The 17,024-nt window shown below is 36.1% G+C and overlaps 2 protein-coding genes across 2 annotated transcripts; one reads left to right on the top strand and one right to left on the bottom strand.

Annotated features, from left to right (window-relative positions):
* Positions 1-6,118: 6,118 nt before the first annotated feature.
* On the top strand, positions 6,119-7,815 carry LOC120009923 (GDSL esterase/lipase 5-like). Its single transcript, XM_038860658.1, has 6 exons — positions 6,119-6,417; positions 6,496-6,617; positions 6,710-6,919; positions 6,997-7,252; positions 7,345-7,464; positions 7,685-7,815. The coding sequence occupies exons 1-6, from the start codon at positions 6,141-6,143 to the stop codon at positions 7,699-7,701; spliced, it is 1,002 nt and encodes a 333-aa protein (XP_038716586.1). The 5' UTR covers positions 6,119-6,140; the 3' UTR covers positions 7,702-7,815.
* A 211-nt stretch (positions 7,816-8,026) lies between these two features.
* LOC120008800 (caffeic acid 3-O-methyltransferase 2-like) lies at positions 8,027-8,814 on the bottom strand (the record flags this gene model as incomplete). The annotated part of the gene is made up of 4 exons (XM_038859169.1): positions 8,027-8,141; positions 8,421-8,504; positions 8,598-8,724; positions 8,794-8,814. Coding segments are annotated over 4 exons (246 nt in total), but the record flags the coding sequence as incomplete, so codon positions are not given.
* Between the last annotated feature and the right edge of the window lie 8,210 nt (positions 8,815-17,024).

The following is a 17,024-nucleotide window of genomic DNA, read 5'->3' as shown; positions in this document are numbered from 1 at the left end:
CACATTACTTGGTGTTCGCCAAACAATATGAGATTATAAGTCTAACACGTCAAGACTTGTAAAAATCCCACATCTTTGGATAAACGCAAACAATATGATGGCTTAGGATAGTAACACTTCTTCTCCATTAACTATGCATTTTCCTTGGGTATAAGTACCAAAGTGTGATGGCTTAGGAGCGGGCCAGATATATCTACGAGAATCTATAAATCAAAAGGGGATGAGTGGGTTGGAATTTCCAACATTGTTGTCTTCCTCTTTCATTTGTTCGGAGTTTACTATATGTAATTGGGAGTATCTATCTATTTTGTCCTCTTTTCCCTCCCTTGTCTTCTCTTGATTCTTTTTTCTCACGTGTGCCGCCCAACTTCCTTCATTGTCGCACCTCCCATCTCACTCTTAGTGCACCTAAAACCTATGACTATTCTATCTCACCTCCCATGGTGGGTCCATCTCAGTTCATCCAATCCAAAACCTCTGACTATTTTCTCACCTCCCATGGTGGTGGGTCCATCTCAAATCTCAGTACACACAGAATCAGTCGATAGAAAAACCAAAAGGGAATCCAATGATCTTGGAACCTTAACAATACTTGAAAAGGTGTTTATGTCTGATTCCCAAAAGCTGAACAATATTCTCTCTCTTGTCGTATGCCCTATTGCATCCTTGGTTCTTATGCGTTGTTGGCTTAATTATTGATGTTTTATATCAACCGGACCTCGTCTTAGTTAGCAAAGTCACTGACGGCCTGACCTGACTTTGAGGCTCTGAACGGGGGGAGCTACAATTTTATAAGTGGGATTGTTGGGCGTTGTTGGCTTAATTATTGATGTTTTATATCAACCGGACCTCGTCTTAGTTAGCAAAGCCACTGACGGCCTGACCTGACTTTGAGGCTCTGAGCGGGGGGAGCTACAATTTTATAAGTGGGATTGTTGGACTAGTCATTTGACTAGAGTCTTTAATTCACTAATAATAGTTTCAAATAATGAAAAGTTACATTTTTATTTATTACAATTGTTTTTTACGAGTTTTCATATTTTAAAAAATACTCTATTATAACATCATTACAACAATAATGATTTTATGTGGCGGTTTTAAGCGGTGACATAAAAGTCGTCCTAATATCTATACCCTATATGCGGCGACAATTTTGGTTTCACCAATAAGGGAAACGTTTTGTGGCGACAATAAAAATGTCTCCCCATTCCAGGCATTTTAGATCCGCGAATCTTTTATGCTTTTGAAGCCAAATCAAATCGTCAATGGATGACATTGTGAGTACTACTAATTTGTCTTGTATGTAATGCATAGCCTCATTAATTTTGCCTTTTAGAATCTCCTTCGATGAGGCTTCCTTTCTGCCTCCAATCAGTTCAGGTATGCATTTATTATAGGCTGGGACAACAGGCTCGAAAACAGAATGGTGGAGAACGAAACGACGAGAGTGGTGGTGAGTATAAATACTTGACAATTTGATTTAATGGCATTCAAATTCTAAATTGGAACCAATGATGGTTGGGAATACCTATCGTCCATCTATGCATGCTTATGGATTATATATTCATGTGATCTTCAGGCTTGTGTTGCAGTTCCAATGTTTGATGCATATACCTTTCATAATGGGTGCCTGAGCAGCAGCCACAACCTTTGCCTTGGATTCATAGTAATGACAGTCAACATGTGGTTATTCCAGTGGACCCAAATTTGTTGCCACGGAGGTGAGTGAACTCTTAGAAAGAGCTTATCATTCAAGTGCTTTAAATCTCATTCTAGAAGTCTTTAAATTTTCTTCATTTTAAAAAAATTGTATGTGCATGCACCTATTAAGAGATTGCAAATAAAAACCTGCTGTTGGCTATAGATGTGGAGAATGAGAAATAGAAGATGAGTTGGTGCAAATATCTAATAGAAAGCTTAATCTACTGCTGTGGAGTGGAGGTTTTTGTTGTCATTTTGGATCCATTTTGAATGGCTGCTGCTGACTTCCATTTTTAAGCACAAGTTGCTTCATCTAATTAATGTGTGACCAATATTTAGTGTTTGTTCTATCGTTACAACTATTTTCTTTTTCTTTTTTCTTTTTTCTGCAGGCCTCTTTTTGGTACCATGACAAACCTTCCCTTCCCTAAAAGGCAGCCAACCTTTATCGGCCATTTAAATTTTGGAATCCCATTTAAGGTACTCTTGGAATTATTTTAGAACCCCATTTAAATTTCTTTGCTTTTTTGATATGATTTTAATTTTTTAACGTATTTTGTTTTTCTTATACATACATATGAGAATGAAGAGAGTAGTGAGAGTTCCAGCGATTAACCTCAAAATGTCTAAACTCTGATATTCCACTAGATGATTACTCTTGGAGAAAATATGGCCAGAAACCAATTAAGGTTCTCCTGATCATCCAAGGTGTGTAATTTTTTATTCAATTTTACAAATCTTTGGAACTTCGAATATGCAGTGTATTTGTTTGGTGATTTGTTTCTGGTTCTTATAGGTTGTAATTTGTTTCTGGTTCTTACAAAAAAATTTACCTAGCAAAATCCACTAGGGCCCCAACCCCCCAATGAAATACAATGTCATCAAATATAATAACTGATTGTGATCTACCCGATGAATTATACACACAACTTTCCACCAATAAGGTGAAAAACATCAAGATTGAAAAAAGATCAGGACGGGAGTAAATTTTTTTAGTTGTTTGATTTGATATTGTTGAACTTAAGTTCCGTAATTATTTATTTGGTTTTTTTAAATATGTACTCTCTATGGTTTTTATTCCCAATGCAATAAATAATTCATAAATTACTTTGTCCAACCGCCAGGTGCATTCATCAGACCAAGAACGATGGGTTGATTTGTTGATTCAGCCGAAGGAACACGAACCATCGTGTGTAAGGAATGTTCTAAGCATGAAGCAACAAAGCGGCATATTCAATTAATAAAATCATGGCTTTTTCAAAAGACAATATATGTTTGAATATTTAAAAATTTAAATTGGGAAGATCATAACTGATATAAACTCCTTTATCATAATATTTTAATATTAATAATATCATATTTAAAATTTAATAAACAATAGTATTATTATCATAATTGGGAAGATGATTCGATATTTTGATTATAAAGAAGACAAATTCCTTTATCCTTACTTACATAAAGGAGTCCTCATTGCTATTACATAATTAAATTAAACAACTGAATTAAATATTTGAATTATTAATTTACATAGTGATAAAGGATAATTTGCAAGTTCAATTAGGAGGGAAGAAAAGGTTAAGTTGTATTATATTTTTATATATTGTATAATATTGTATAATTTCAATCGTCCTTTTGTTCTCTCTTTTTACAGTCATATTTGTCTTGTTTTTTAAAATAATTATGTTTAAAGTCACTATTATCCATTGTATAACTTTAAAATGTTGGTTATATCTAATTAAGGAGGTTTGAAAAATGAGTGATAATTATTAACACAAATATATATAAGTATTATTCTATTTGAAAAAAAAAATTATATTTAAAAACAGTTTTATCTTATTTCAAAAAAATTTATTAGTTTGAAGGGTTGGTTATCACAATCTTTTTGAATATATAGAAAAAGATGTGTAAACATTATGTAAGAGATAAATAATCTTGTTAGTTGATTTCAAATGAAATGTTGGTTAAGAGAATAAAATAATTAATAAATTAATAGTAGGGTAGAAAATTTACAAGTTTAGGAGGGAAAAAGAGATGAAGTGTATCCTACTTTTACATATATATAGATTTTGACCCCTCTAGGTTCCTCAAATTATCACTAGCCCCCTTAAACTCTCATGCCTTTTTCAATTGTACCCCTAAATTTTTATTTCAACAACCCCTTCCATTATTTTGTAACATTTTACACTCTACAACAAATAACACATGTTCCTACAGTTTTAAGCGCAACAATATATAAACTATATATTGTTGTGCAGACAGTGCACAACTGCACTGTCTGCACACATATATACAGACTATATACATATATAGATATATATAGACTATATACATATAAAGATATATATATATATATACATATAAAGATATATATATATATATATATATATATATATATATATGTGTCTGTGTGTGTGTGTGTGCAGACAGTGCACAACTGCACTGTCTGCACACATATATACAGACTATATACATATATAGATATATAGAGACTATATACATATAAAGATATATATATATGTGCAGACAGTGCACAACTGCACTGTCTGCACACATATATGTAGACTATATACATATATAGATATAGATATAAGACATACATGAGATGATAAAATCTTTCATCACTATAATTTAATGGAAATCAAAATTAATGTCATTGATGTAAAATTATTCATAATCACAATGTCAAGATTCATAGATATAGAAATCAAATTTAAGGTAATTAATGTCATTGATATATATAAAATTAGTACGACGAGAGATGTTGGGACATTTCTTTGTTATCCTGGTTCCGTGGACTTGTCCTTCGAACCCCTGCTCAATGACTTCAACCAACCAAGGAGGAGCCGAAAAGGGTCCAAGGAAACACAGCCTGCAGGTAATAGGAACCGGGGCCCACTAGCAGCTAAAGGCCCAAAGAAGAAGAAACCTTAACCTGCAAAACAGAAAGAAATAGGGGTTTGGAGCAATAGTGGCCAAGGATCAAAGTGAGGCCCAAGGAAAGCTCGGAGCCAGTCAGCCAGCTGAGTGCAAAGCAATCCACATGAGAGGAGAGCCCGCGCGTAGGGGAGGGGCCCAGATTTTGGGCCCAAGTTTTCAATCGATCAAAGGAGCCGAAAAAGGCCCAACCAACCACAATAGGCCATATATATATATATATATGTGCAGACAGTGCACAACTGCACTGTCTGCACACATATATACAGACTATATACATATAAAGATATATATATATATATATATATATATATATGTGCAGACAGTGCACAACTGCACTGTCTGCACACATATATACAGACTATATACATATATAGATATATATAGACTATATACATATAAAGATATATATATAAAGATATATATTATATATATATATATATATATATATATGTGCAGACAGTGCACAACTGCACTGTCTGCACACATATATACAGACTATATACATAAATAGATATATAGAGACTATATACATATATAGATATATATAGACTATATACATATAAAGATATATATATATGAGCAGACAGTGCACAACTGCACTGTCTGCACACATATATACAGACTATATACATATATAGATATATATAGACTATATACATATAAAGATATATATATATATATATATATATATATATATATATATATATATATATGTGCAGACAGTGCACAACTGCACTGTCTGCACACATATATGTAGACTATATACATATATAGATATAGATATAAGACATACATGAGATGATAAAATCTTTCATCACTATAATTTAATGGAAATCAAATTAATGTCATTGATGTAAAATTATTCATAATCACAATGTCAAGATTCATAGATATAGAAATCAAATTTAAGGTAATTAATGTCATTGATATATATAAAATTAGTACGACGAGAGATGTTAGGACATTTCTTTGTAATCCTGGTTCCGTGGACTTGTCCTTCGAACCCCTGCTCACATGAGTTTCGACCCACTATTACATGTCACTACGTGGTGTGGACTGTTATGACAGCTCGAGGTGTACGGTCATTCAATTGTCAAAAGAGTATGTGGAATTGAATGTTAATTTTAATTCTTCTATTTTTTTCAATCTTTCATATCTGTTTTCATGTGATCTTGAGATGGGTATTGGGGAAATCAATTGATGGTGGCATTTTTGGAGGTAAGCGTGGCACCTCTCTCTTAATTACTTCCACACCCACCCTAGCTAGTAGAAGAGATACATTTACACACATATATATAGCTATGCAGGGTAATCCAGAGATAGAAGTTGCAGTATTATCTTATAAGGAAGTATTGGTTGAAGGGTCAATTTCAAAGTTAGCAAACAGCTCACGGAGACGTTATTATATATAGGCATACAATTGATTTAATTTAGTGCATCAAACAGCTCATCTTCTTCTTCTTCTTCTTCTTCTTCACGTCCAGCTAAATCAAATCCGAGAGATGGCTTTCAACAACTCGTACATGTCTGTGATCGGGGTGGTCCTTCTCTTGACCACCACAATTGGCCAAGCGGAGGCACAACCGGTGGCATCCCGTTCAAAGAAGCAGCTGCATGCACCTTTGTTTATCTTTGGAGATTCACTCTACGATGCTGGCAACAACAACTATCTCAACACCACGGAGCCTAACCGAGCAAGTTTTTGGCCTTATGGAGAGACATATTTCAAGCACCCAACAGGACGATATTCCAATGGCCGTGTGATACCTGATTTTATTGGTTATAATTAATAAACTTGCATGTTTATTTCAATTTCCATCTGTTATTTTATTTACTTACATTAGTTTCGAAATGCAGCTCAATTTGCAGGAATGCCGTTGATTCCTCCATTCTTACAACCAGGGCTTCATGAGTACCACTATGGAGTCAATTTCGCTTCCGCCGGATCGGGTGCTCTTGTCGACACACACCCCGGCAAGGTACATACATACATATTATAGTTTCTTGATTGCTTATGGAGTTTGGTGGTGATAGATCTTCACACACAGCTAATGATTAATTGTTTGTTCAGGTGATAGATCTTCACGCACAGCTAAGGAACTATAAGAAAGTGGAGACTTGGTTCAGAGATGAATTCGGTAACGTGGAAGCTCAAAAAAGGTTATCACGAGCTGTTCACTTGTTCAGCGTGGGATTGAACGATTACAATGCTGCCATTTCAATAAACATCAGTTCTAACTTTGTAGACATGGTCATTGGAAACATAACAACAGTAATCAAGGTAAGATTAAGGCTCTATATCTGAGTTATTATGATTGAGGGCACTGGTTAATTTATTTAAATGTTGATTCATGGCAGGAAATATATAAAAGTGGAGGTAGAAAGTTCGTTTTTCTTACCTTGTTGGACTTGAGGTTTCTGCCACAGTCACGATTGGCGATATCTAAAGGGAAAGGCAGAGACTTTGAAGAAGCTGCGTCTCTCCAAAAGCAGCATAACAAGCACCTCCTCAAGGTGCTTGTTGAGCTAGAGAAGAATCTGGACAGTTTCAAGTATCTACTATATGATTTCAACCAGAGTTTTCTAATGAGAGTACGGAATCCCACCCATTATGGTACGTGATTTTATCATAATATGTCTTACATTATTCTTAACTATCTCATGTTAAATCGGAAATTAACAACTTGTGTATAAATAATGGTGCAGGTTTTATAGAAGAGAAGGCAGCATGCTGTGGATTCGGGAAGTTCAGGGGAACTTTCATATGTGGATCATTAGGAAGGTTTGAATTATGCGAAAAACCGGATGAGTATTTATTTTGGGACTCGGCTCATCCAACTCAAAAGGCGGACAAGCAGATGGCGCATGAGATGTGGAGAGGGAGAGCTCATCAAATTGGACCTTATAGCGTGAAACAACTATTCCATTTGGATTAATTGTCCTGCTATGTATGAAAATAAAATTTGAAAGAAAAAGCTGTAGCTGTTCATTGAAAATGCTTCAAACATGTTATTGATTTAGGCTGTTCAGACATCGAATGTGATCAGTTATTACTATTATTGATTTTAGTTATGAGATTTGCCGATTATTAAAATTGTCGGGAAATGTTTTATTATTTAGTGTCATTTGTAATTGCCACTGAACATTTGAATATTGGATCTCTAGTGGTCAATAGAATTGCCGTTAAAACTACAAACCATTTCAGACATTTGCATTAATCGAATGCAATCAAATCACTGTAAAAAAATAGGAGCATAAAAACAAACAAAATACAGTACATTAATGAATGGAATTTTATAACAAACAATCATTTGTTCCAATCCGTTTCATATGTAAACCATAATTCATGATATCAGATGCTAATAAATTTTAGACCATATAAAATAAGTCACATTGAGAAACTTAATTATAAAGAAAATATTGCCTCCATCATCAGGAATTGCATTGTAGCAGTTCTTCAATAACTTCAAGCAGTGTTCACCACCCCAATCATGCAGTATCCACTACAAAAACAGTTCAAAGAAAAATAGCACATAAAAAGCCCGAATCTAATGAAAAATTGCCTGCAAAAAATATAGAACTTACCTTCATGAAAATAGCAAAAAACTTTTTGTGTGAGTGTTGGCACCAAAAATATATCAGGCCTAATGGGCTTAGAACATATGCAAAGCCCATTGTGTTACCTATTATGATTTAGATTGTTATGGCCCATAAGCCCATATTATTGAGGAAGAGAAGCCCGAATCTAATGAAAAATTGCCTGCAAAAAATATAGAACTTACCTTCATGAAAATAGCAAAAAAAATTTTGTGTAAGGTTCATGAAAATAGCATCTTCTTTGGGAACACTTGCAAACATGTCTCCTCCTACATGTTCCACCCCTGAAACATAAGATGTTTTCAAATAAATTAACAATTGATATCAACAGTAATAGTTTCTTAACAGTAGCAAAAAGGCACCGGGATATGATGGAACATGTTGTACAACATCAGGCAGGTCAAAATTGATACCCACAATAGAAGGGTATTTGGAGGTGATTAGGCTCAAAGTGACACCAAGGCCACCACCAATAGCACCCGGATGCAACTAAAACATTGACAGCAAATGTCAGATTCTGCAAGTAACATTGTAAGTGTTGGCTATAGAATAACCTACCAGGTCAACAGCCTTCTCAATCAAATTGGATTAAACCTTGTACAAAATATTAGTGGTTTGGTTATGCTGGCTCTGAATATTATATCACATTGGTGAACCATTTCTCCAAAACACTTGAACATCAGAAAATCAGAGGATTGGGAATCGGCGGCAGAGATTGAGAATTAGAGCATATTGTTTCTTTCAAGTTTAAAGGATTAGAAGATTTCAAGATTAGGTCTTTTGGGAAAAATACCTAATCCCCAAATTAGAGATTTAAAGATTAAATTTTGATCAAAGAAATGCCCCTGATCAATTAATACTTGGTTATTATTATGATTTGTAGCAGCATGATCATGATTCGGCAGCGGTTCGCCATACCACTATCACCGTTGGATTATCCCCATTCAAGCACACAATGCCTAGCTATATACTGTCCAAAACGGTTACCGGATATGTCCGTTTTAAAATAGTAACATTGGTCGGTTTATGTTAATGTTTTGAAAAGAACTTCAGATCTGACCAATTTTGGTGGCGGTTTGTCACACCACCACAACTGTTAGACTCTCCTCACAAAGACGCACAATACCCAACTATATCGAGAGTTTAAAGTAGTGTCAAAACAGTTTTATTGAGAGTCTAAAAATAGGTTGTCAAGATTCTTTTCACAAATCAAGCATATCATTAATTTAACTTCACCATCTATTTAGTTAAAAAGCATAACAACCCACCACTTGTTACTAGTTATGTGAGATCTTGATTTTTCATGGTACAATTAAATCTAAGATGCTATCTGAAAAAACTAAAATAAGGCTTAAGACTTAAACCACATAAAATTTAATGAGATTAAAAGGTGATTTTGAAAAATTGAAGGGCTAAAGTCGAATTTTGTAAAACCTTAAAAACTACGTGTAAATCATCTTGCTATTCTCTCTCTCACAAAACAATAATTTTCTCAATCCCTGATAGCAGTCGCTCGATTTGACTATCCCAAAAGCACCTAAAGGTGATAAGGAGATTATTAAAATTATGGAGCAACCTGAAAACACCGCTTCAAAAGAAGAAAAACTAGGCGGAACGTTATGATGGAGAGTCAGATTCATGGAACAATCCAGCAACACTACAAATCATTGTTGGAGTCATGAGGAACATGGGTGTTGTGAGCTTCTCTATATTCTCTCTCTAATCGACATGATAGCCAAGACAGTGGCTTGATTGTGCGTGTAATCTTGTAAATCTTTGGCCTAAATTGACAAACTAGGCCAATTGAGATAATTCACCCGAATGACAGGAATGGATATATTTTGGCATTGATCCATTTTCTAATGGTGACTCCTTGAGAAACATGGAAGTTTACGCTTGTCCCAAACTTGACCTTTGATCATAATTTGCTTTTTGACCCAATTAATTATTTCGGCCTTGACCTACTTAAATTATCTTGGCCCAATACCATCTCATACTACCTCGAAATTAGAAAAATTCATCGTTATTAGCCTTGAAATTCCACATATTATATTATTTACTTTGCTTCTCTCTGTGTGATTGAGATTTAGAGTCTTGTCCTTGTCCCCTCACAAGGGCTCACATCCTCACGAGTCCCACACAATGAGCACTATGGCCTTCACTTTGATATTAAATGTAACAACCCTCCACTCGTTACTAGTTATGTGAGATCTTGATTTTTCATGGTACAATTAAATCTAAGATACAATTTGAAAAAACTAAAATAAGGCTTAAGACTTAAACCACATTAAATTTAATGGGATTAAAAGGTGATTTTGAAAAATTGAGGAACTAAATTCGAATTTTGTAAAGCCTAAAAAGCTACGTGTAAATCATCTTGCTATTCTCTCTCACAAAACAATAATTTTCTCAATCCCTGATAGCAGTCGCTGTAATATCCTGATCAAATTTTACACTATTCATAGTATCTTATCGTGGTGGTTGAGGTGGAGTGAACCTCTGTGTTGGTGAATCGGTATTTGAAGAGAATAAAATTAAATTGTGATAAAATTTTAAAAATAATAATAAATATTTTTAATGAATGGGGAATTTTAAAAGAAAATTGTTGAAGTAAGAATTACTTAAATCGGATTTAAATTTGATTTGTTATGAATTTTTGAAGTAAATTATAACAATTTAGTTAGGGGTGTTTTTGACAGGTGAGTGTTTTTGGCAAGTCAAAGTTATTATAAAAGAAAACTTAAAATAAAAAAAAATAAAAAAAAAATTCTTACGCATTTTCTTCTCTTCTTTCTTTTCTCTCTCCGTACATTTTCGTTACTATTCATTTTCTGAGTTCGACGACGGTGAGCGACACCACCGGTGTCAAAAGAAGCGTATTGACGAGACGAGTCTAACCCAACTAGAATCACGTTGATCGGAGTTGTGGTTTGGGAGATATCGGAGTTTGAAGTTCCGATTTACTCGGATTTCTTTTGGTCGATTCGGCCGATTCCGGCGACGGTTTGGTTTATTTCAGGTACCTATGAGTTCATCTCATCGAGTTCTTTAATTTGATATAAGATTTGGCAGGTTTGGGTGGTCGGATCGCCGGCGATGGGGTTAAATGGGTTTCCGGCGAGTTGACCGAGTCAGGCCGAGTTGACTCGGTTGACCGGCGAGTTGACTCCGTTGACCGGCGAGTTGACTCGGCTGGGTACTATTTGACCCGGTTTGACCCAGGCGGGTACTATTTGACCCGGTTCGATATTATTTGACCCGGTACTATTTGGCTGTTGACTTTGACCGTTACTATTTGGCCGTTGACCATAGTTGACCGACCGTATTTTTACCGTATTTTCATATATCGTGTTTTTCGGTGTAGACGGTGGTCACGATTGAGATTCGGAGCGGGTTAACTTTTGGAGTTAGGGGTTGCCTGGGACGCGTGCTTGGTTTTAGCACTCTGATTTCCAGGTAGGGGTTTCGTTTCTCTTGCATGTGACTTTAGAGTTCCGGTGTTACGGACTCTGGTGATATTATGGTTTTGTCGGTTTCCAGGGGTGGAAATACGACCTGTTTGCATGTTGATTTATATTCTCTGTTATATATATTATTGTTGGTATGTTTTCTGAGAGTGAGGTGATTGGAGGTGTTGGATGAGGATATGGATGTGGATGTGGATGTGGATGTGGATTGTGGGCCCATATAGGCGCCCAAATGATCGGATATGGATTTCTGATGGATGATATATATATACATATACAGACCGGATATATACCGGTGGACCGTCTGAGATGGGGTGCATCACAGGGGACGCCCTCTGGTGTAGGCTATGCTATCGGGATACCCGATCCTCATCCAGTTTCGGTGTAGACCTGGATTGAGACACCCTACGGGGATTAGGGTGGGTCCAGGGGTGTGATGGATTGTTGGAGATTGATGTGGTGATTACAGTGTTGGATAGCCTTATCGGCTACCATTTCACTTGATTGGATTGGTGTATGGATTTCTGGAGACCAGTGTGGGTGGTTCCAGTGTTGCTTGGCCTTATCGGCTATTGTGCTATTTGGTTGACTTACTGATGGATGTATATTTCCTGTATCGCATACTATGCATTTCATTTCTGGATTTATCATTATTATTTATGGATATTGGCGTTTCCTCTCTACGCCCTACTGAGCTTTGTGGCTCACCCCTCTTCTTTATCCCCTTTCAGGTGAGTTGGATGTAGGTGATGGCGGTCAGCGGCGGGATGCGTGAGCTGGTGTGTAGCCTTGGGCTGACTCTTTAGTGGGTGTGAGAACTTATTGTATTGTATTTGTAGATACTATACGGTTTGGTATCGGGTAGATATATGTTATTATTCCGCTGTTGTATATGTACATAGGTGGATGTACTTTGTGGATATTATGGTAGATAGTATTATTATTATTATTATTATGTCTGTCGGGTTTAGTTGTAGATTTGAGATCTGGTTCGGGGGATGGGGTGTCCCCTGCCGGTCACGTTCCTGTGGTATAGGTATACTTCGGTATATCTTAGGAGAGAGGGGCGTGACAGTCGCTCGGCTTGACTATCCCAAAAGTCCCCAAAGTTGACAAGGAGATTGTTGAAATTATGGAGCAACCTGGAAACACCGCCTCAAAAAGAGGAAATAATGTGTGTAACGTTACGATGGAGAGCCGGACTCATGGAACAATCTAGCATCACTACAAATCATTGTTCGAGTCATGAGGAACATAGGTGTTGTGAGCTTCTGTATACTCTCTCTCTAACCGACACGATAGTCAAGATAGTGGCTATGTTGTTCTACTATAGAAGTAACAGTGTGGGGGAAAGGTGGTGATTGAGTCTAACCCACGCGATAACTAAGACAGTGGCTTGATTGTGCGTGTAATCTTGTAAATCTTTGGCCTAAATTGACAAACTACGCCGATTGAGATAATTCACTTGAATGACGGGAATGGTGACTCCTTGAGAAACATGAGAGTTTGCACTTGTCCTATACTTGACCTTTGATCATAATTTTGTTTTTCACCCTATTAATTATTTCGGCCTTGACCTACTTAAATTATCTTGGCCCAATAATAAAATTTCACTATCCTGGATTTTTATTCAACAAAAAGGCGTGGTCTAGTACCCCATTTCGTTAGGCTCGAATAAGGACCCAAAGGGTGGTGTCTTACATGGACTAAGTTTCATTCAGTTTATTCATTTGACTTAGTGAAATATTGGTCATATGTCATATCATGTAGATATGTTGGGATAGGAACATGAATGAGTCAAAATGATAATTTTAATAAATGGAAGACTTACCATAGGACCCATTCAAAGACCCACCAAAAGATAAACCTCCTAGACTACACATCAATAATTCTTCTTCCAACACCCTTTAGTATTGTTTGGACCTGTAGTGGTGTTGCTATGAACCCGATCGAACATCCCCATTGATGTAAGATTTTGAAACACTAATATTATAGCGATTCCAAACTCAAATTATACTCACAAGTGCATGAATCAATAGTACTATAGCTTAGGAAATACGAGTATCATATTCATGGAGGTTAAATATTAGTCTATTCTAATTCGAAAATTCACTACAATTATCATCAAAATAAAATACTAAAAAATTAATGGTTATGAAGTTTTGAAATTAAAAGAATAAATTTAAGGAAAATTATGAGAAAATAAAAAATAAATTTAAGGAAAATTATGAGAAAATTTCAAAGCACAAAGCCCAAATAGTTGTAGGAGAAAATGAAATTGGTTGAAGTACTAGGGTTCTTATTTCACGATCTTTATTGCGTTTAAATTATTTCGTTGTCAATTATCAATTCCACAATGCATGTCAAAGATCAAGTCCCCTGATTCATGTAGTAGTCATGGAATCTAACATACTACTTCTATTCTTAATTTATAATTATTCATTGTGTCTAGACCGAGTTTAGCAAATAAGAACACAATTAGATCTATGTCAACCTATATAGCGATCACATGAGTCATAGCATATTGCGTCTATGTCTACGTAGTCATGGTATTAAAATTGTAAGACGCTCTTCCGAATTTGAGCACGACATATATAAATATGCTTATAACATTGTATTACTATTACAAATTTTATTCACATTATCATCATGAACATTAAACTTAGGACATTAGACTTTGGTTTAATTATCAATGAAAAAGAGCATATGCTTGGTTGTTTGTGTGGTAAATTTTGATGTTCTGTCTTTGTGATGTTATTAAAGAGTTTAAAGTAATGTCAATACAATTTTATTGAGAGTTTAAAAAGAGTTTGTCCAGATTTTTTCACAAATCAAGCATAAAATGAATTTAACTGCACCACCTATTTAGTTTAAAAGTGTAATAACATCAATCACAATGAAACATGTTTAGCATGAAAGGGTTAGAGGATAAGAAATTTAATAAATAAAACAAAAAACTCAAATATAAAAATTTCAGTCATATGTGACATATATATTTCCACATGCCGAGTTCTTTTATTATTTTATTCGAATCATATAAGCTCACATGTCACACCCCTCTCTCCTAAGGTATACCGAAGTGTACCTATATCCACAGAGACGTGACTGGCAGGGGACACCCCATCCCCCGAAGTAATTCCCAAACCGATAATTAAACCCAATAAACATATGTAATAATAATAATAATAATAACCATCGGAGTAAATATACAACAGCGGATCAGTGGAATACATCCACTAGATACTAAACCGTGTAATATACACAAAATACAATACCAAAATCCATGCCCCTACTAGAATATTCGGCTCGAGGCTACACATCAGCTCACGCAACTCGTCACTGACCAGCATCACCCGCACCGAACTCACTTGAAAGGGAATAAAGAAGAGGGGTGAGCCACAAACCTCAGTAGGGCATAGAAAGGAAACACCGATATCAAAAAAAATAAGAAATCTAGGAATATGATGCAAAATATACAGTACAATAAATATACAATCATTGGCAATCCAATCAAGTAATATGATAGCCGATAAGGCTATACAGTACCGTAACCACAAACCCCCGGCCTCCGAAAATCCATAATCCGTACACCAAAATCCATAATCCATAATCTGTGATCCATAATCCACCCCTGGACCCACCCTAATCCCCGTAGGGTGTCTCCCAGTCCAGGTCCACACCGAAACTGGATGAGGATCGGATCCCGATAGCATAGCCTACACCAGAGAGCGTCCCCTGTGATGCACCTCATCTCAGTCGGTATACCCGGTCTGTATATATATGTCATTCGTCATAAATCTATATCTGATAATTTGGGCTCCTAAATGGGCCCACAGTCCACATCGACCACCTCCAATCATCCCACTCTAAAAAACATACAAATAGTGATACATAATAGGAAATATAAATCAACATGCAAACGAGTCGTATTTCCACCCCGGAAACCAACAAAACCATAACATCATAAGAGTCCGTGAAACCGGAACTCTAAAGTCACAAGCAAGACTAAGGAAACCCCTACCTGAAAATCAGAATGCAAATACCACGCGTCCCTGTCAAACCCCTGACTCCGAAAGTCAACAAGCTCCGAATCTCAACCGGGATCACCGTCTACACCGAAAAACACGATATACGAAAGTACAGTTAAAATACGTTCAGTCAACTATGGTCAACGGTCAAACCGGGTCAAATGGGTCAAAATCGGGTCAAACAGTGTAAAACCGGGTCAACCAGTGTCAAACCGGGTCAAATAGTGTAAAACCGGGTCAAATAGTGTAAACCGGGTCAAACACCAGTCAACCGAGTCAACTCGCCTGACTCGGTCAACTCGGGTTAACCCAACCCAATGGTGTCACCAGCGATCCGACCACCAAAATCGACGAAGCCATACACCAAATTGAAGAGCTCGAAGAGATGAACTCATAGATACCTGAATCAAGCCAAACCGTCGCCGGAATCGGCAGGATAAACCAAAGAAACCCACGGTGGCCGGAAAGTTCAAACTCCGATATCTCCCTAACCACAACTCCGATCGACGTGATTCCACTTGGGTTATGTTGCGCTCCTTTTGGTACCGGTGGTGTCGCTCACTGTCTCCGGAAACAGTAGACCGCCGGAGGACCCGTGTATAAGAGAGAGACATAGGAGAGAGAGTGAGTTGTGTAGAGAAGAGGGTGTATTTGCAAATAATACAAAAGCTGAGTATTTAACTTATTAATTTAAAACTTCACTATAGTCCCTACAGTTTTTACAGAAATGCCATTGTACATTTACAAAACATATATACGTATTAAATTTTAAAAAAAATCATAACTAATTCAATTTAAGTCCGATTAAAGTGATTCTTGTCCCAAAAGTTTTCTTTTAAAATCTCCCATTTATGAAAAATATTTCCAGATTTTTATTCTCCCCAAATCTCGGTTCATAATCACCGAGGTTCACTCCACCTCGATCAACGCGACAAAATACTATGAATAGTGTCAAAACTCAGGTCAGGATATTACATCACATGCATGTGTGTAGCATGTATATGAAATTTTTTCCAATATCAAACTTTATATATACATAAGCAATCAACAAAGGGCGATTTGTCGTATCCACAAGACCCTTCTCCATTGTATTTTTGGTTACATTCAGTTTTGCATTTGCTGACGCAAGTGTTATAGTCGTTGTAAAGCCAAATTGTATATTTTTCTTTGGTCGCGGATATAACCTTTTCGTCTGCAAAATTTATCAATGCGTGTCTCAAAGTTAGAAAAATAAATTCACACATATAGTGATTGATAGTAGGAAAAAAATAATACTTATCAACAAAAATATAAC

Source organism: Tripterygium wilfordii, chromosome 11 (assembly GCF_013401445.1).
Source record: "Tripterygium wilfordii isolate XIE 37 chromosome 11, ASM1340144v1, whole genome shotgun sequence".
Taxonomy (NCBI): Eukaryota; Viridiplantae; Streptophyta; class Magnoliopsida; order Celastrales; family Celastraceae; genus Tripterygium; species Tripterygium wilfordii.
The sequence above is the reverse complement of the archived record's forward strand: the minus strand, read 5'-3'. Positions and strand labels throughout refer to the sequence as shown.